The sequence below is a fragment of the Anomaloglossus baeobatrachus genome, chromosome 7 (genome assembly GCF_048569485.1).
Source record: "Anomaloglossus baeobatrachus isolate aAnoBae1 chromosome 7, aAnoBae1.hap1, whole genome shotgun sequence".
NCBI classification, from domain to species: domain Eukaryota; kingdom Metazoa; phylum Chordata; class Amphibia; order Anura; family Aromobatidae; genus Anomaloglossus; species Anomaloglossus baeobatrachus.
The window spans coordinates 299,557,593-299,578,253 of NC_134359.1; the positions used below are offsets into that span (position 1 = coordinate 299,557,593).

The 20,661-nt window shown below is 48.4% G+C and overlaps 1 protein-coding gene across 2 annotated transcripts in view; it reads left to right on the plus strand.

The window, feature by feature from the left end:
* Positions 1-313: 313 nt before the first annotated feature.
* The window catches only part of LOC142245641 (large neutral amino acids transporter small subunit 4-like), a 31,244-nt gene continuing 10,896 nt past the window's right edge, over positions 314-20,661 (plus strand). For both annotated transcript variants that reach the window (XM_075318531.1, XM_075318532.1), the window contains exons 1-11: positions 314-1,000; positions 1,084-1,146; positions 3,959-4,193; positions 4,280-4,335; positions 8,726-8,802; positions 12,944-13,036; positions 17,111-17,244; positions 18,308-18,465; positions 19,281-19,436; positions 19,813-19,939; positions 20,011-20,125. In XM_075318531.1, the coding sequence (XP_075174646.1) occupies positions 862-1,000; positions 1,084-1,146; positions 3,959-4,193; positions 4,280-4,335; positions 8,726-8,802; positions 12,944-13,036; positions 17,111-17,244; positions 18,308-18,465; positions 19,281-19,436; positions 19,813-19,939; positions 20,011-20,125 (1,353 nt within the window). In that variant the 5' untranslated portion in view covers positions 314-861. The remainder of the gene's footprint in view (positions 1,001-1,083; positions 1,147-3,958; positions 4,194-4,279; positions 4,336-8,725; positions 8,803-12,943; positions 13,037-17,110; positions 17,245-18,307; positions 18,466-19,280; positions 19,437-19,812; positions 19,940-20,010; positions 20,126-20,661) is intronic.

Here is a 20,661-nt window from a genome sequence, read left to right on the forward strand (position 1 = left end):
GGGCCCCGCGGAGTGAGAGGGATTGTCCACATGTGGAGGATCAGGTGTGAGGGCCCCGTGGAGTGAGAGGGATCGTCCACATGTGGAGGATCAGGTGTCGGGGCCGGAGGTGTTTATGGAGCCGCTGCGGTGTATAGAGGGCTGATTGTGCGGCTGTTTGTGTGTGTTTATGGTCCTCCTGTATTGTACACACTCCATCGCTCCCTCCTGTCAGCCATGATTGGCTTTTTACAGTTGTGGCTCCGGATTGTAGCTGTTACCTGTAAATATAGTGTCACGTGTGTCCAATTCACAGTCTCAGCGGCCTCGTCAGTCCGAGCGTAAGCTCCTGCGGTGCAGAGCCAGCGATCCTGCAACCGACTGCACATCAGGCCCCTCACATCAGACCCATCACATCAGATCCATCACATCGGACCCCTCACATCAGATCCATCACATCGGACCCCTGACATCGGACCCCTGACATCGGACCCATCACATTGGACCCCTGACATCGGACCCATCACATCGGACCCATAATATCGGACCCATAATATCGGACCCATCACATCAGACCCCTGTCTCGTCGGACCAGTCACATCGGACCCATCACGTCAGACTCGTCACATCAGACCAGTCACGTCGGACCCCTGTCTCATTAGATCCCAGTCACGTTGTCTCCTGTCACGTTGTCCCCCTGTCCCACCGGACCCGTCTCATCGGACCCCAGTCTCATCGGACCCGAGTCTCATCGGACCCATAACGTCGGACCCCAGTCTCATCGGACCCAAGTCTCATTGGACCCATCACCTTGGACCCCAGCCCCGTACGGCTGAACCCTCAACACACCCCACTGTTCCCGTCCTCCTTCCATGTGGAGACATGGGGCGAGTCCTGAGGCTGTGGCTGCTGAGCTCGGCTCTGCTGGAGACGCTGTTATTTTCGGGGTGTCTTCTGGGGTGGAGCTCCCTGCGTCCCATCTTGGTGGAGGAGGGGGTGCTGTACGGCGGCTGTCACCCAGGTGGGTTTCTTTCATGTTATTACCTCTCACTGTTCTCTGTGTTTCGCCGTCACCTCAGATGTGACCATTGTCTGTGTCCCCAGAGCCGGAGCAATCGGAGGCGAAGAGTAACGAGAGAACCGGGGGCCGGAGCAGCGGACGTGTGGGTGAGTGCGCCATGTAACAACGCAAGCAATGCCGCAACGCCGTGCCATGCACAAAGAGGATAGCGACATAGGGGAGTTTCCTATGGGTGCTACACTCCATGGGGTGCAACAATCTGCCACCCCCCACTTGGTGTCACTATTTTTAAGGTGCAAAGTGAGTGGCTGCTTGACATTCAGCGAGCTAGAGGAGTAAAGTATCCGGAGACTGCTGCAATATCTGGGTCGCTGCCTTTTTACCCCATGTTCCTATGCAGAGATTCAACTGTTAAAATGAAGTGAACTTTTTATCTTAGTTGTTGCCTATGCAGAGCACACCAGTCAAGATTATAAAGCTGTTGGTATGACGAAGAGAGTTTTTTAATCTTAGTTGCTGCCTATGCAGAGCACAGCAGCCATGATTATAAAGCTGTTTGTATGAAGAGGTTTTTTTTTAATCTTAGTTGCTGCCTATGCAGAGCAGAGCAGTCAAGATTATAAAGCTGTTGATATGAAGTGAGCTTTTTAATCTTAGTTGCTGCCTATGCAGAGTACAGCAGTTGAGATGATACAGCTGTTAGTATGATGTCAGCTTTTTATTTTAGTTGCTGCCTATACAGAGCACAGCAGTCTACACCGTGTACAGAATTATTAGGCAACTTGTATTTTAGAGGATATTTTTTATTATTGATCCACAACTATGTTCTCAATCACCCAAAAGACTCATAAATATCAAAGCTTAATATTTTTGGCAGTTGAAGTGTTTTTTTTTTAGATTTGGCTTCTTAGGAGGATCTGTTTGTGCAGGTGACTATTACTGTGCAGAATTATTAGGCAACTTAATAAAAACCAAATCTATTCCCATCTCACTTGTTTATTGTCACCAGGAAACCAATATAACTGCACAAAATATAGAAATAAACATTTCTGACATGCAAAAACAAAACCCCAAAAAATGAGTGCCCAATATCACCCCCTTTCTTTCTGATGACCCTCAGCAGCCGACCATCCATAGATCCTGTCATTGCTTGATCTGTTTACCATCAACATTGCGTGCAGCAGCCACCACAGCCTCCAGCCACCGCATCCTCCAGCCACCACAGCCTCCAGACACCACAGCCTCCAGACACCACAGCCTCCAGCCACCACAGCCTCCAGCCACCACAGCCTCCAGCCACTGCTCCCAGAGGTGCACTGTTTTCCCTCCCTGTAGATCTCACATTTTATGAGGGACCACAGGTTCTCTATGGGGTTCAGATCAGGTGAACAAGGGGGCCATGTCATTATTTTTCATCTTTTAGCCCTTTACTGGCCAGCCACGCTGTGGAGTAGTTGGATGCATGTGATGGAGCATTGTCCTGCATGAAAATCATGTGTTTCTTGAGCGATAGCGACTTTTTCCTGTACCACTGCTTGAAGAAGTCGTCTTCCAGAAACTGGCAGTAGGTCTGGGAGTTGAGCTTCACTCCATCCTCAACCCGAAAAGGTCCCACAAGTTGATCTTTGCTGATCCCAGCCCATACCAGTCCCCACCTCCACCTTGCTGGCGTCTGAGTCGGAGTGGAGCCTCTGCCCTTTACTGATCCAGCCTCGGGCCCATCCATCTGCCCATCAAGAGTCACTCTCATCTCATCACTCCATAAAACCTGTGAAGAATCAGTCTTCAGATATTTCTTGGCCCAGTCTTGAGGTTTTATCTTCTGTTTTTTGTTCAGAGGTGGTGGTTTTTGGCCTTCCTTACCTTGGCCTGTCCCTGAGTATGGCACACCTTGTGCTTTTTGATACTCCAGTAACGTTGCAGCTCTGACATATGGACAAACTGGTGGCAAATGGCATCTTGGCAGCTTCACGCTTGATTCTCCTCAATTCATGGGCAGTTATTTTGCGCCTTTTTTTGCCCAGCACGCTTCTTGCGACCCTGTTGGCTATTTGCCATGAGACGCTTGATTGTTCGGTGATCGCGCTTCAAAAGTTTGGCAATTTCAAGACTGCTGCGTCCCTCTGCAAGACATCTCACAATATGGACTTTTCAGAGCCCGTCCAATCTCTCTTCTGACCCATTTTACCAAAGGAAAGGAAGTTGCCTAATAATTAAACCCCCCTTATATAGGGTGTTGATGTCATTACACCGCACCCCTCCTCATTACAGAGATGCTCAGCACCGGAGTTACTTCATTGGTAGTTGGCTCTCACTATACAGCTTGGAGTAGGACGACACGTATAAAAGTATCATGTGATCACAATACTCATTTTGCTAATAATTCTGCGCACATGATACAGCTGTTAGTATAAAAGTGAGCTTTTTATCTTAGTTGCTGCCTATGCAGAGCACAACAGTCTAGATGATATAACTGTTAGTATAAAGAGAGCTTTTTCATCTTACTTGCTGCCTACGCAGAGCACAGCAGTCTAGATGATCAAAGCTGTTAGTATGGAGAATTGAGCTTTTCATCTTGGTCACTGCCTGTGCAGAGCCCAGCAGCTGCTGATGAAAACATCATCTCGATGACTGCACTCTGCATAGGCAGCAACTGAGATGATATAAGCTGCACTGTTCTCAGCCACATTTCCCCATGTCTCCTCACTTTCACCTGAAATTTGTGAGAGGTGACACAGGTATTTGGGTATCAAAATATTTGCCTTGTGACGGCTCCGGTGACCCACGGTACAAAATCACGGGGGACGGCTGTACCTCAGCCTGATCTGTGCATGCGGAGACATGGGGCGACTCGGGGGGCTGTGGGGGCCGAGCTCAGTCCTAGTGGGTGAAGGCGAGGGGTGCAGTGTCCGTCACTCAGGTGTGATTGTTGTGCCTCTGTCCTTCTGTGTCTCCCAGAGCCGGAGCGGAGGGAGTCCTGGGGGAACAGCAGCTCCGGAGGTCAGGCGGTGTCCTCCCTGATGGACATGAAAAAGGAGAACGGACCGAAGGATCCACAAGATTCCTGCAGATCCCAAGAGCAAAACCTCAACTTAGGCTTCACAGTGGGATCCTTCTTTGTGTGGGGAACGTTCCTGCCCCTGCAGCTACTACTGGGGTACGCTCACATCAGGTCCCTGCGCCAGATAGGAGGGTGAGGAATATACGGTATATACATAACTATTACAACCGCCATATAGTGTCCTGCGCATCACTCACCACCCACCGACTCCCCAACAGAGCCCTGGTGTCCGTCTCCTGCCTGATGCTGGCGTATTGTCTCACCAACCCACAAAGTGAGTGCAAACCTCAGTCATAAGGGGCAGTATGATATCAGTTATATTCCTGTATATAGGGACAGCATTATAGTATATTCTTGTACATAGGGGCAGTATTATATCAGTTATATTCTTGTACATAGGGGCAGTATTATAGCAGTTATATTCTTGTACATAGGGGCAGTATTATAGTATATTCTTGTACATAGGGGGCAGTATTATAGCAGTTATATTCTTGTACATAGGGGCAGTATTATAGTAGTTATATTCTTGTACATAGGGGCAGTATTATAGTAGTTATATTCTTGTACATAGGAGCAGTATTATAGTAGTTATATTCTTGTACATAGGGGCAGTATTATAGTAGTTATATTCTTGTACATAGGGGCAGTATTATAGTAGTTATATTCTTGTACATAGGGGCAGTATTATAGTAGTTATATTCTTGTACATAGGGGCAGTATTATAGTAGTTATATTCTTGTATATAGGGGGCAGTATTATAGTAGTTATATTCTTGTACATAGGGGGCAGTATTATAGTAGTTATATTCTTGTATATAGGGGCAGTATTATAGTAGTTATATTCTTGTACATAGGGGCAGTATTATAGTAGTTATATTCTTGTACATAGGGGCAGTATTATAGTAGTTATATTCTTGTACATAGGAGCAGTATTATAGTAGTTATATTCTTGTACATAGGAGCAGTATTATAGTAGTTATATTCTTGTACATAGCGGGCAGTATTATAGTAGTTATATTCTTGTACATAGGAGCAGTATTATAGTAGTTATATTCTTGTACATAGGGGACAGTATTATAGTAGTTATATTCTTGTACATATGGGCAGTATTATAGTAGTTATATTCTTGTACATAGGGGCAGTATTATAGTAGTTATATTCTTGTACATAGGGGGCAGTATTATAGTAGTTATATTCTTGTACATAGGGGCAGTATTATAGTAGTTATATTCTTGTACATAGGAGCAGTATTATAGTAGTTATATTCTTGTACATAGGAGCAGTATTATAGTAGTTATATTCTTGTACATAGCGGGCAGTATTATAGTAGTTATATTCTTGTACATAGGAGCAGTATTATAGTAGTTATATTCTTGTACATAGGGGACAGTATTATAGTAGTTATATTCTTGTACATAGGGGGCAGTATTATAGTAGTTATATTCTTGTACATAGGGGCAGTATTATAGTAGTTATATTCTTGTACAAAGGGGCAGTATTATAGTAGTTATATTCTTGTACATAGGGGCAGTATTATAGCAGTTATATTCTTGTACATAGGGGGAAGTATTATAGTAGTTATATTCTTGTACATAGGGGGCAGTATTATAGTAGTTATATTCTTGTACATAGGGGCAGTATTATAGCAGTTATATTCTTGTACATAGGGGGAGTATTATAGTAGTTATATTCTTGTACATAGGGGGCAGTATTATAGTAATTATATTCTTGTACATAGGGGGCAGTATTATAGTAGTTATATTCTTGTACATAGGGGGCAGTATTATAGTAGTTATATTCTTGTACATAGGGGGCAGTATTATAGCAGTTATATTCTTGTACATAGGAGCAGTATTATAGTAGTTATATTCTTGTACATAGGGCCAGTATTATAGTAGTTATATTCTTGTACATAGGGGGCAGTATTATAGTAGTTATATTCTTGTACATAGGGCCAGTATTATAGTAGTTATATTCTTGTATATAGGAGCAGTATTATAGTAGTTATATTCTTGTACATAGGGCCAGTATTATAGTAGTTATATTCTTGTACATAGGAGCAGTATTATATTAGTTATATTCTTGTACATAGGAGCAGTATTATAGTAGTTATATTCTTGTACATAGGGGCAGTATTATAGTAGTTATATTCTTGTATATAGGGGCAGTATTATAGTAGTTATATTCTTGTATATAGGGGCAGTATTATAGTAGTTATATTCTTGTATATAGGGGCAGTATTATAGCAGTTATATTCTTATATATAGGGGCAGTATTATAGTAGTTATATTCTTGTACATAGGGGGCAGTATTATAGTAGTTATATTCTTATATATAGGGGCAGTATTATAGTAGTTATATTCTTGTACATAGGGAGCAGTATTATAGTAGTTATATTCTTGTATATAGGGCCGGTATTATAGTAGTTATATTCTTGTACATAGGAGCAGTATTATAGTAGTTATATTCTTGTATATAGGGGGCAGTATTATAGTAGTTATATTCTTATATATAGGGGCAGTATTATAGTAGTTATATTCTTGTATATAGGGCCGGTATTATAGTAGTTATATTCTTGTACATAGGAGCAGTATTATAGTAGTTATATTCTTGTATATAGGGGCAGTATTATAGTAGTTATATTCTTATATATAGGGGCAGTATTATAGTAGTTATATTCTTATATATAGGGGCAGTATTATAGTAGTTATATTCTTATATATAGGGGCAGTATTATAGTAGTTATATTCTTGTATATAGGGGCAGTATTATAGTAGTTATATTCTTGTATATAGGGGCAGTATTATAGTAGTTATATTCTTGTATATAGGGGCAGTATTATAGTAGTTATATTCTTGTATATAGGGGCAGTATTATAGTAGTTATATTCTTGTATATAGGGGCAGTATTATAGTAGTTATATTCTTGTACATAGGGGCAGTATTATAGTAGTTATATTCTTATATATAGGGGCAGTATTATAGTAGTTATATTCTTGTATATAGGGGGCAGTATTATAGTAGTTATATTCTTGTATATAGGGAGCAGTATTATAGTAGTTATATTCCTGTACATAAAAGCAGTATTATAGTAGTTATATTCTTATATATAGGGGCAGTATTATAGTAGTTATATTCTTGTACATAGGGGCAGTATTATAGTAGTTATATTCTTGTATATAGGGGGCAGTATTATAGTAGCTATATTCTTGTACATAGTGGCAGTATTATAGTAGTTATATTCTTGCATATAGGGGCAGTATTATAGTAGTTATATTCTTGTACATAGGGGCAGTATTATAGTAGTTATATTCTTGTATATAGGAGCAGTATTATAGTAGTTATATTCCTGTACATAGGGGCAGTATTATAGTAGTTATATTCTTGTATATAGGGGCAGTATTATAGTAGTTATATTCTTGTAGATAGGGGCAGTATTATAGTAGTTATATTCTTGTATATAGGGGCAGTATTATAGTAGTTATATTCTTGTACATAGGGGGCAGTATTATAGTAGTTATATTCTTGTATATAGGGGCAGTATTATAGTAGTTATATTCTTGTACATAGGGGGCAGTATTATAGTAGTTATATTCTGGTACATAGGGGCAGTATTATAGTAGTTATATTCTTGTACATAGAGGGCAGTATTATAGTAGTTATATTCTTGTACATAGGGGGCAGTATTATAGTAGTTATATTCTTGTACATAGTGGCAGTATTATAGTAGTTATATTCTTGTATATAGGGGCAGTATTATAGTAGTTATATTCTTGTACATAGGGGCAGTATTATAGTAGTTATATTCTTGTATATAGGGGCAGTATTATAGTAGTTATATTCTTGTATATAGGGGCAGTATTATAGTAGTTATATTCTTGTACATAGGAGCAGTATTATAGTAGTTATATTCTTGTACATAGGAGCAGTATTATAGTAGTTATATTCCTGTACATAGGGGGCAGTATTATAGTAGTTATATTCTGGTACATAGGGGCAGTATTATAGTAGTTATATTCTTGTACATAGAGGGCAGTATTATAGTAGTTATATTCTTGTACATAGGAGCAGTATTATAGTAGTTATATTCTTGTACATAGAGGGCAGTATTATAGTAGTTATATTCTGGTACATAGGAGCAGTATTATAGTAGTTATATTCTTGTACATAGGGGGCAGTATTATAGTAGTTATATTCTTGTACATAGGGGCAGTATTATAGTAGTTATATTCTTGTACATAGGAGCAGTATTATAGTAGTTATATTCTTGTACATAGGAGCAGTATTATAGTAGTTATATTCTGGTACATAGGGGCAGTATTATAGTAGTTATATTCTTGTACATAGAGGGCAGTATTATAGTAGTTATATTCTTGTACATAGGGGGCAGTATTATAGTAGTTATATTCTTGTATATAGGGGCAGTATTATAGTAGTTATATTCTTGTACATAGGGGGCAGTATTATAGTAGTTATATTCCTGCACATAGGGGGCAGTATTATAGTAGTTATATTCTTGTACATAGGGAGCAGTATTATAGTAGTTATATTCTTGTACATAGGAGCAGTATTATAGTAGTTATATTCTTGTATATAGGAGCAGTATTATAGTAGTTATATTCCTGTACATAGGGGCAGTATTATACAGTTACATTCTTTATTTCAGCCTTGTCCCTGTTTCTGCCGTTTGCGTTGGTGGCTCTGGGTGTCGGGGGAAGCTGCGTCCTCTTTTCCTCCCTCATGGTAAGGTTATCAGTGAGCGATTTATTGTGTTTTTTATGTGAACGGTTTGTGACGTCCGTTGTGTCACCTACAAACATCCAGAGCGTTTACACAACAGATCTGTGCTCGCACCCAAGACCCCGACCTCAGCGCAGCACAGTATATCCGTGTACCCAATCCTATCCTGTGTGATACAGCGCAGCACAGTATATCCGTGTACCCAATCCTGTCCTGTGTGATACAGCGCAGCACAGTATATCAGTGTACCCAATCCTGTCCTGTGTGATACAGCGCAGCACAGTTTATCCATGTACCCAATCCTGTCCTGTGTGATACAGCGCAGCACAGTATATCCGTGTACCCAATCCTGTCCTGTGTGATACAGCGCAGCACAGTATATCCGTGTACCCAATCCTGTCCTGTGTGATACAGCGCAGCACAGTATATCCGTGTACCCAATCCTGTCCTGTGTGATACAGCGCAGCACAGTATATCCGTGTACCCAATCCTGTCCTGTGTGATACAGCGCAGCACAGTATATCCGTGTACTCAATCCTGTCCTGTGTGATACAGCGCAGCACAGTATATCCGTGTACCCAATCCTGTCCTGTGTGATACAGCGCAGCACAGTATATCCGTGTACTCAATCCTGTCCTGTGTGATACAGCGCAGCACAGTATATCCGTGTACCCAATCCTGTCCTGTGTGATACAGCGCAGCACAGTATATCCGTGTACCCAATCCTGTCCTGTGTGATACAGCGCAGCACAGTATATCCGTGTACCCAATCCTGTCCTGTGTGATACAGCGCAGCACAGTATATCCGTGTACTCAATCCTGTCCTGTGTGATACAGCGCAGCACAGTATATCCGTGTACTCAATCCTGTCCTGTGTGATACAGCGCAGCACAGTATATCCGTGTACTCAATCCTGTCCTGTGTGATACAGCGCAGCACAGTATATCCGTGTACCCAATCCTGTCCTGTGTGATACAGCGCAGCACAGTATATCCGTGTACCCAATCCTGTCCTGTGTGATACAGCGCAGCACAGTATATCCGTGTGCCCAATCCTGTCCTGTGTGATACAGCGCAGCACAGTATATCCGTGTACCCAATCCTGTCCTGTGTGATACAGCGCAGCACAGTATATCCGTGTACCCAATCCTGTCCTGTGTGATACAGCGCAGCACAGTATATCCGTGTGCCCAATCCTGTCCTGTGTGATACAGCGCAGCACAGTATATCCGTGTGCCCAATCCTGTCCTGTGTGATACAGCGCAGCACAGTATATCCGTGTACCCAATCCTGTCCTGTGTGATACAGCGCAGCACAGTATATCCGTGTACCCAATCCTGTCCTGTGTGATACAGCGCAGCACAGTATATCCGTGTGCCCAATCCTGTCCTGTGTGATACAGCGCAGCACAGTATATCCGTGTGCCCAATCCTGTCCTGTGTGATACAGCGCAGCACAGTATATCCGTGTACCCAATCCTGTCCTGTGTGATACAGCGCAGCACAGTATATCCGTGTACCCAATCCTGTCCTGTGTGATACAGCGCAGCACAGTATATCCGTGTACCCAATCCTGTCCTGTGTGATACAGCGCAGCACAGTATATCCGTGTGCCCAATCCTGTCCTGTGTGATACAGCGCAGCACAGTATATCCGTGTGCCCAATCCTGTCCTGTGTGATACAGCGCAGCACAGTATATCCGTGTGCCCAATCCTGTCCTGTGTGATACAGCGCAGCACAGTATATCCGTGTGCCCAATCCTGTCCTGTGTGATACAGCGCAGCACAGTATATCCGTGTACCCAATCCTGTCCTGTGTGATACAGCGCAGCACAGTATATCCATGTACCCAATCCTGTCCTGTGTGATACAGCGCAGCACAGTATATCCGTGTACCCAATCCTGTCCTGTGTGATACAGCGCAGCACAGTATATCCGTGTACCCAATCCTGTCCTGTGTGATACAGCGCAGCACAGTATATCCGTGTACTCAATCCTGTCCTGTGTGATACAGCGCAGCACAGTATATCCGTGTACCCAATCCTGTCCTGTGTGATACAGCGCAGCACAGTATATCCGTGTACCCAATCCTGTCCTGTGTGATACAGCGCAGCACAGTATATCCGTGTGCCCAATCCTGTCCTGTGTGATACAGCGCAGCACAGTATATCCGTGTACCCAATCCTGTCCTGTGTGATACAGCGCAGCACAGTATATCCGTGTACCCACCCAATCCTGTCCTGTGTGATACAGCGCAGCACAGTATATCCGTGTACCCAATCCTGTCCTGTGTGATACAGCGCAGCACAGTATATCCGTGTACCCAATCCTGTCCTGTGTGATACAGCGCAGCACAGTATATCCGTGTACCCAATCCTGTCCTGTGTGATACAGCGCAGCACAGTTTATCCGTGTACCCAATCCTGTCCTGTGTGATACAGCGCAGCACAGTATATCCGTGTGCCCAATCCTGTCCTGTGTGATACAGCGCAGCACAGTATATCCATGTACCCAATCCTGTCCTGTGTGATACAGCGCAGCACAGTATATCCGTGTACCCAATCCTGTCCTGTGTGATACAGCGCAGCACAGTATATCCGTGTACCCAATCCTGTCCTGTGTGATACAGCGCAGCACAGTATATCCGTGTACCCAATCCTGTCCTGTGTGATACAGCGCAGCACAGTATATCCGTGTACCCAATCCTGTCCTGTGTGATACAGCGCAGCACAGTATATCCGTGTACCCAATCCTGTCCTGTGTGATACAGCGCAGCACAGTATATCCGTGAACCCAATCCTGTCCTGTGTGATACAGCGCAGCACAGTTTATCCGTGTACCCAATCCTGTCCTGTGTGATACAGCGCAGCACAGTATATCCGTGTACCCAATCCTGTCCTGTGTGATACAGCGCAGCACAGTATATCCGTGTACCCAATCCTGTCCTGTGTGATACAGCGCAGCACAGTTTATCCGTGTACCCAATCCTGTCCTGTGTGATACAGCGCAGCACAGTATATCCGTGTACCCAATCCTGTCCTGTGTGATACAGCGCAGCACAGTTTATCCGTGTACCCAATCCTGTCCTGTGTGATACAGCGCAGCACAGTATATCCGTGTGCCCAATCCTGTCCTGTGTGATACAGCGCAGCACAGTATATCCGTGTACCCAATCCTGTCCTGTGTGATACAGCGCAGCACAGTATATTCGTGTACCCAATCCTGTCCTGTGTGATACAGCGCAGCACAGTATATCCGTGTACCCAATCCTGTCCTGTGTGATACAGCGCAGCACAGTATATCCGTGTGCCCAATCCTGTCCTGTGTGATACAGCGCAGCACAGTATATCCGTGTACCCAATCCTGTCCTGTGTGATACAGCGCAGCACAGTTTATCCGTGTACCCAGTCCTGTCCTGTGTGATACAGCGCAGCACAGTATATCCGTGTACCCAATCCTGTCCTGTGTGATACAGCGCAGCACAGTATATCCGTGTACCCAGTCCTGTCCTGTGTGATACAGCGCAGCACAGTATATCCGTGTACCCAGTCCTGTCCTGTGTGATACAGCGCAGCACAGTATATCCGTGTACCCAATCCTGTCCTGTGTGATACAGCGCAGCACAGTATATCCGTGTACCCAATCCTGTCCTGTGTGATACAGTGCAGCACACCCTTCTTCTTGCACTTGTATCACTCTGCCATGTAGCTGTATGAGAGGTCCAACTCCTGCTGCATAAAACACTCCCCAAACCATGACGCTTCCTCCACCGCCGCTCACTGACTTCTTAACAGTCTTTCACCAGTTTGTCGATGAACATAATGTTTCCCATCAGACCCAAATTAATTAAAATGAGCTGTGGCCTCTTCTCCTCGGTCCACACAACATGCTCTTTACCTATGGGGAGTCTAGCCTCGTGCCTCTTTCTGCTAATGAGAGGTTTGGTCACTGCAGAGCGGGCTTTCAGTCCAAATGCTCTTACGCGTCGTGACCCTGTATGACGAGACAGATGCTTACCGTGTTCAGTGCTGAATGGCGGCAATTCCAGCTGCAGTGTGAAACGATTACCCATGGAGATTCTCTGCATTATCCTGTCCTCTTTCGAGGGGGACTGGGAAGAGTTTGTGATGTTGTCTCGCCCCGCAGCTCTCGCACCTCCTGGAGGACGTCGGTTCGCTCTTCTCCGCTTTGGTGATTGGAAGTTTTTCTGCCTCGGCGACAATCTTCACCCTCTTTAAGGTGAGAATGTGATGGACGCCGTCCTCTCCTCACACCGCAGCACAGTGACACTTACCAAGCCATGTAACATCATATACCCTGCAATACACAGTATAGTGTGATTAATCTATGGTCAACTAGTGATATATATAAATGTCTTAGTCCCTGGTGGCCCAGTGGTATATATAGCACACAGCTCATGGGAGCCCCCTGGTGTATAGGAGTCATGGTCTGATGGTCCAATGGTACATATACTGCACAGTGTATAGTGACTTAGTGGTGTGTATAGTGTCTCATGACCCAATGGTGTGTATATGTAACGCTTAGTCCTTGTTGGGCATTTGGTATATTTACTGTACAATCCCTGGTGGCCTCGTTGTATTGTTCTCCATCCCTGGTAGGCCATTGGTGTCTGTGAAGAGCTCTGTTTCAGGTTGCCTAATGGTCTATATAGCCCTAAGCATCTGCGTGACTTGCAGTATATGTCACGTGCAGTCCCTGGTAGCCTAGTGGTGTATATATTTCTCAGTCCCTGGTAGCCTAGTGGTGTATATATTGCTCAGTCCCTGGTAGCATTGAGCTGCTGGGGGCCTAGCAGTATACATCGTGTACAGTCCCTGGTAGCCTAGTGGTTTCTATAGCACTCAGTCTCTGAGAGCTTAGCAGTATATGTCATGTGCTGTCCCTGGTAGCCTAGTGGTGTATATAGCTCTCAGTCCCTGGTAGCCTAGTAGCGTATATAGCTCTCAGTGCTTGGTAGTCTAGTGGTGTATACAGCTCTCAGGCCCTGGTAGCCTAGTGGTGTATACAGCTCTCAGTCCCTGGTACCTAGTGGTGTATACAGCTCTCAGTCCCTGGTAGCCTAGTGGTGTATACAGCTCTCAGTCCCTGGTAGTCTAGTGGTGTATACAGCTCTCAGGCCCTGGTAGCCTAGTGGTGTATACAGCTCTCAGGCCCTAGTAGCCTAGTGGTGTATACAGCTCTCAGTCCCTGGTAGCCTAGTGGTGTATACAGCTCTCAGTCCCTGGTAGCCTAGTGGTGTACACAGCTCTCAGTTACTGGTAGTCTAGTGGTGTATACAGCTCTCAGTCCCTGGTAGTCTAGTGGTGTATACAGCTCTCAGTCCCTGGTAGTCTAGTGGTGCATACAGCTCTCAGTCCCTGGTAGTCTAGTGGTGTATACAGCTCTCAGTCCCTGGTAGTCTAGTGGTGTATACAGCTCTCAGGCCCTGGTAGCCTAGTGGTGTATACAGCTCTCAGTCCCTGGTAGTCTAGTGGTGTATATAGCTCTCAGTCCCTGGTAGTCTAGTGGTGTATACAGCTCTCAGTCCCTGGTAGCCTAGTTGTGTATACAGCTCTCAGGCCCTCGTAGTCTAGTGGTGTATATAGCTCTCAGTCCCTGGTAGCCTAGTGGTGTATACAGCTCTCAGTCCCTGGTAGCCTAGTGGTGTATACAGCTCTCAGTCCCTGGTAGTCTAGTGGTGTATACAGCTCTCAGTCCCTGGTAGTCTAGTGGTGTATACAGCTCTCAGTCCCTGGTAGTCTAGTGGTGTATACAGCTCTCAGTCCCTGGTAGTCTAGTGGTGTATATAGCTCTCAGTCCCTGGTAGCCTAGTGGTGTATACAGCTCTCAGTCCCTGGTACCTAGTGGTGTATACAGCTCTCAGTCCCTGGTAGCCTAGTGGTGTATACAGCTCTCAGTCCCTGGTAGTCTAGTGGTGTATACAGCTCTCAGTGCTTGGTAGCCTAGTGGTGTATACAGCTCTCAGGCCCTGGTAGCCTAGTGATGTATACAGCTCTCAGCCCCTGGTAGCCTAGTGGTGTATATAGCTCTCAGTCCCTGGTAGCCTAGTGGTGTATACAGCTCTCAGCCCCTTGTAGCCTAGTGGTGTATACAGCTCTCAGGCCCTGGTAGCCTAGTGGTGTATACAGCTCTCAGTCCCTGGTACCTAGTGGTGTATACAGCTCTCAGTCCCTGGTAGCCTAGTGGTGTATACAGCTCTCAGTCCCTGGTAGTCTAGTGGTGTATACAGCTCTCAGGCCCTGGTAGCCTAGTGGTGTATACAGCTCTCAGGCCCTAGTAGCCTAGTGGTGTATACAGCTCTCAGTCCCTGGTAGCCTAGTGGTGTATACAGCTCTCAGTCCCTGGTAGCCTAGTGGTGTACACAGCTCTCAGTTACTGGTAGTCTAGTGGTGTATACAGCTCTCAGTCCCTGGTAGTCTAGTGGTGTATACAGCTCTCAGTCCCTGGTAGTCTAGTGGTGCATACAGCTCTCAGTCCCTGGTAGTCTAGTGGTGTATACAGCTCTCAGTCCCTGGTAGTCTAGTGGTGTATACAGCTCTCAGGCCCTGGTAGCCTAGTGGTGTATACAGCTCTCAGTCCCTGGTAGTCTAGTGGTGTATATAGCTCTCAGTCCCTGGTAGTCTAGTGGTGTATACAGCTCTCAGTCCCTGGTAGCCTAGTTGTGTATACAGCTCTCAGGCCCTCGTAGTCTAGTGGTGTATATAGCTCTCAGTCCCTGGTAGCCTAGTGGTGTATACAGCTCTCAGTCCCTGGTAGCCTAGTGGTGTATACAGCTCTCAGTCCCTGGTAGTCTAGTGGTGTATACAGCTCTCAGTCCCTGGTAGTCTAGTGGTGTATACAGCTCTCAGTCCCTGGTAGTCTAGTGGTGTATACAGCTCTCAGTCCCTGGTAGTCTAGTGGTGTATATAGCTCTCAGTCCCTGGTAGCCTAGTGGTGTATACAGCTCTCAGTCCCTGGTAGTCTAGTGGTGTATACAGCTCTCAGTCCCTGGTAGTCTAGTGGTGTATACAGCTCTCAGTCCCTGGTAGTCTAGTGGTGTATACAGCTCTCAGTCCCTGGTAGTCTAGTGGTGTATATAGCTCTCAGTCCCTGGTAGCCTAGTGGTGTATACAGCTCTCAGTCCCTGGTAGTCTAGTGGTGTATATAGCTCTCAGTCCCTGGTAGTCTAGTGGTGTATACAGCTCTCAGTCCCTGGTAGCCTAGTGGTGTATACAGCTCTCAGGCCCTCGTAGTCTAGTGGTGTATATAGCTCTCAGTCCCTGGTAGCCTAGTGGTGTATACATCTCTCAGTCCCTGGTAGCCTAGTGGTATATACAGCTCTCAGTCCCTGGTAGTCTAGTGGTGTATACAGCTCTCAGTCCCTGGTAGCCTAGTGGTGTATACAGCTCTCAGGCCCTCGTAGTCTAGTGGTGTATATAGCTCTCAGTCCCTGGTAGCCTAGTAGTGTATACAGCTCTCAGTCCCTGGTAGCCTAGTGGTGTATACAGCTCTCAGTCCCTGGTAGTCTAGTGGTGTATACAGCTCTCAGTCCCTGGTAGTCTAGTGGTGTATACAGCTCTCAGTCCCTGGTAGTTTAGTGGTGTATACAGCTCTCAGTCCCTTGTAGTCTAGTGGTGTATACAGCTTTCAGTCCCTGGTAGCCTAGTGGTGTATACAGCTCTCAGTCCCTGGTAGCCTAGTGGTGTATACAGCTCTCAGTCCCTGGTAGTCTAGTGGTGTATACAGCTCTCAGTCCCTGGTAGTCTAGTGGTGTATACAGCTCACAGTCCCTGGTAGTCTAGTGGTGTATACAGCTCTCAGTTCCTTGTAGTCTAGTGGTGTATACAGCTCTCAGTCCCTGGTAGCCTAGTGGTGTATACATCTCTCAGTCCCTGGTAGTCTAGTGGTGTATACAGCTCTCAGTCCCTGGTAGTCTAGTGGTGTATACAGCTCTCAGTCCCTGGTAGTCTAGTGGTGTATACAGCTCTCAGGCCCTGGTAGTCTAGTGGTGTGTACAGCTCTCAGTCCCTTGTAGTCTAGTGGTGTATACAGCTCTCAGTCCCTGGTAGCCTAGTGGTGTATACAGCTCTCAGTCCCTGGTAGTCTAGTGGTGTATACAGCTCTCAGTCCCTGGTAGTCTAGTGGTGTATACAGCTCTCAGTCCCTGGTAGTCTAGTGGTGTATACAGCTCTCAGTCCCTGGTAGTCTAGTGGTGTATACAGCTCTCAGTCTCTTTTAGCCCCACAAAGTTCACGCTGATCGTGTGAGATTCCAGCATTACATTACATGTTGCTCTCTTCTGTCTCTGTTCAGGTCATGTATTATTCGGGGGTCCCCGTTGTGCCCATCATTTTAGGATTTGGAGCCATGTCCTGCGCCATGTTCCTGAATAGCACCTTGTGCTGGAACCTGAAGCCCCCGGGGAAGGAAGACAACAACATCTATAGGTGAATGGTGCCGATGACTGGGGCCGGGGCGAGGGCAGACGGCTGGGGCCGGGGCGAGGTCAGACGGCTGGGGCCGGGGCCAGGTCAGACGGCTGGGGCCGGGGCCAGGTCAGACGGCTGGGGCCGGGGCCAGGTCAGACGGTTGGGGCCGGGGCGAGGTCAGACGGCTGGGGCCGGGGCCAGGTCAGACGGCTGGGGCCGAGGCGAGGTCAGACGGCTGGGGCCGGGGCCAGGTCAGACGGCTGGGGCCGGGGCGAGGTCAGCGGCTGGGGCCGGGGCCAGGTCAGACGGCTGGGGCCGGGGCCAGGTCAGACGGCTGGGGCCGGGGCCAGGTAAGACGGCTGGGGCCGGGGCCAGGTCAGCGGCTGGGGCCGGGGCGAGGTCAGACGGCTGGGGCCGGGGCGAGGTCAGACGGCTGGGGCCGGGGCGAGGTCAGCGGCTGGGGCCGGGGCGAGGTCAGACGGCTGGGGACGGGGCGAGGTCAGACGGCTGGGGCCGGGGCGAGGTCAGCGGCTGGGGCCGGGGCCAGGTCAGACGGCTGGGGCCGGGGCCAGGTCAGACGGCTGGGGCCGGGGCGAGGTCAGCGGCTGGGGCCGGGGCCAGGTCAGACGGCTGGGGCCGGGGCGAGGTCAGCGGCTGGGGCCGGGGCGAGGTCAGCAACTGGGGCCGGGGCGAGGTCAGACGGCTGGGGCCGGGGCGAGGTCAGCGGCTGGGGCCGGGGCCAGGTCAGACGGCTGGGGCCGGGGCGAGGTCAGACGGCTGGGGCCGGGGCGAGGTCAGACGGCTGGATAGTCGAGGTCAGACGGCTGGGGCCGGGGCCAGGTCAGACGGCTGGGGCCGGGGCCAGGTCAGACGGCTGGGGCCGGGGCCAGGTCAGACGGCTGGGGCCGGGGCCAGGTCAGCGGCTGGGGCCGGGGCGAGGTCAGACGGCTGGGGCAGGGGCCAGGTCAGACGGTTGGGGCCGGGGCCAGGTCAGCGGCTGGGGCCGGGGCGAGGTCAGACGGCTGGGGCCGGGGCGAGGTCAGACGGGGCCAGTCACAACAAACATCTCCTGTCTCCTCAGCGTCCGGCTACGGCTGAACTGCTACGAGGCCATGAAGAAGAAGCAGCCGCAGGACGACTGGTGCCAGAAGTCTCTGAAAATCAAGTTCCAGGAGTCGCTGAGGGACAAAGAAAGAATCCTGAGCCAGCGGAGGACCCTGAGCTTCCGCCGGCCGAGTGGTAACTGCCATTACTAACCCCGAGCACGCCAGGACCAATGCTCGGCCTCCTCTCACACTGGGTATTTCAGTGATTTCTGCCCCCGCAGTCCATGCTCTGCCCCCGCAGTCCTTGTTCTGCCCCCGCAGTCCATGCTCTGCCCCCGCAGTCCTTGTTCTGCCCCCGCAGTCCATGCTCTGCCCCCGCAGTCCTTGTTCTGCCCCCGCAGTCCATGCTCTACCCCCGCAGTCCTTGCTCTGCCCCCGCAGGCCATGTACTGCCCCCGCAGTCCATGCTCTGCCCCCGCAGTCCTTGTTCTGCCCCCGCAGTCCTTGTTCTGCCCCCGCAGGCCATGTACTGCCCCCGCAGTCCATGCTCTGCCCCCGCAGTCCATGTTCTGCCCCCGCAGTCCTTGCTCTGCCCCCGCAGTCCTTGCTCTGCCCCCGCAGTCCTTGTTCTGCCCCCGCAGTCCTTGTTCTGCCCCCGCAGTCCTTGCTCTGCCCCCGCAGGCCATGTACTGCCCCCGCAGTCCATGCTCTACCCCCGCAGTCCTTGTTCTGCCCCCGCAGTCCTTGTTCTGCCCCCGCAGTCCTTGTTCTGCCCCCGCAGTCCATGTTCTGCCCCCGCAGTCCTTGTTCTGCCCCCGCAGTCCTTGTTCTGTCCCCGCAGTCTTTGTTCTGCCCCCGCAGTCCATGTTCTGCCCCCGCAGTCCTTGCTCTGCCCCCGCAGTCTTTGTTCTGCCCCCGCAGTCCTTGCTGTCCAGCAGAAGGGCACCCCGAGGGCTTGTATTGAGCGTGTAATATCAGGTCCGCCCGCTGACCGTCCTTCTGTTCTAGCTCCGGTCCCGGTGCCGCTCCTGGAGAGTCTCCGCCGCCCCTCGTTCCTTCTGCACCTGTTCTCCGACTCCGCGCTGCTCACCTGGATCTACTTCTACATCGCCTCCATCCACGCGCATCTTGAAAGCAAAGCGGAGGATCCTGAGCGTCCGGCAGGTGAGAGCCCCTGTCAGGCAGATCTGTCATAGTTCCCCACCAGGCAGATCTGTCATAGTCCCCTGCCGGGCAGATCTGTCATAGTCCCCTGCCAGGCAGATCTGTCATAGTCCCTTCCAGGCAGATCCGGCATAGCCCCTGCCGGGCAGATCTGTCATAGTCCCCTGCCAGGCAGATCTGTCATAGTCCCTGCCAGGCAGATCCGGCATAGCCCCTGGCAGGCAGATCCGGCATAGCCCCTGGCAGACAGATCTGTCATAGCCCCTGCCGGGCAGATCTGTCATAGCCCCTGACGGGCAGATCTGTCATAGTCCCCTGCCAGGCAGACCTGTCATAGTCCCGGACACGTCCTCCTCATGGTGTCTCCCCTCTGTAGATCTCCACTCCTCCCTGTTCGGGGCTCTGCAGATGATCGCGCTGTTTGCTGCGCCGCTGATCTCCGTTTTACTCCAGAACCACCGGATCCGAAAAAGTGTGAAAGCGAGCGGCGAGATCCCGGCCAGGTCCGTCACTTACTTTCTCCATCTTCTCCGCGCTCTAGTGCCGCAATCCTCACAATGTATGTGTCTCGTAGGAATCCGCCCCGCAGCACGGGCAGCGTAAGGAGACTGTCCGCCGGCTGCGCCCTCCGCACGCTGCTCCTCATCGGCTTTGGGATCATTTGTCTTGTTCCGTCCCTGCACGTCCAGGTAAATGATCCCACCGGCCTTATGCTGCATGCTTAAATGGTTTTATTTTGTGCATAGATCAAAAAAGAAGTTGATGATAATTCATCCATCCAACGTTTCGACCATTTGAGGTCTTTATCAAGGACAAATTTATCTAAATGATCAACTGTATGGTATATATTCAAGACTATGAAGACATCATAATGCAATCAAAGAGATGGATAAAGATGTGATCCTTATGCACTGGAGCAAATTGATGATCAGTAGTGGTGACCCTTTTCAGAGGGAATGGGATATAGATAATTCTGGATAAACTATTTCGCTGTCAGAGGTAGATACCTGAGAGCATCAGGGAAAGTTTCGTGTTTCCTTCACTGATGGTTCCTCAGTTGCCTCAGAAGAAGGGGAATATTCTGAAAAATGCAGAGATAGTATACTAATACTTGCACTGAGGAATTCACAACGGCCTCAGGGTAACATCAGTGCTTAATATTGTTCCAAAAAGGTGAACATGTATGGGATCATATAACAAAGAGGACTCCTTGTGGGGTTCTCAA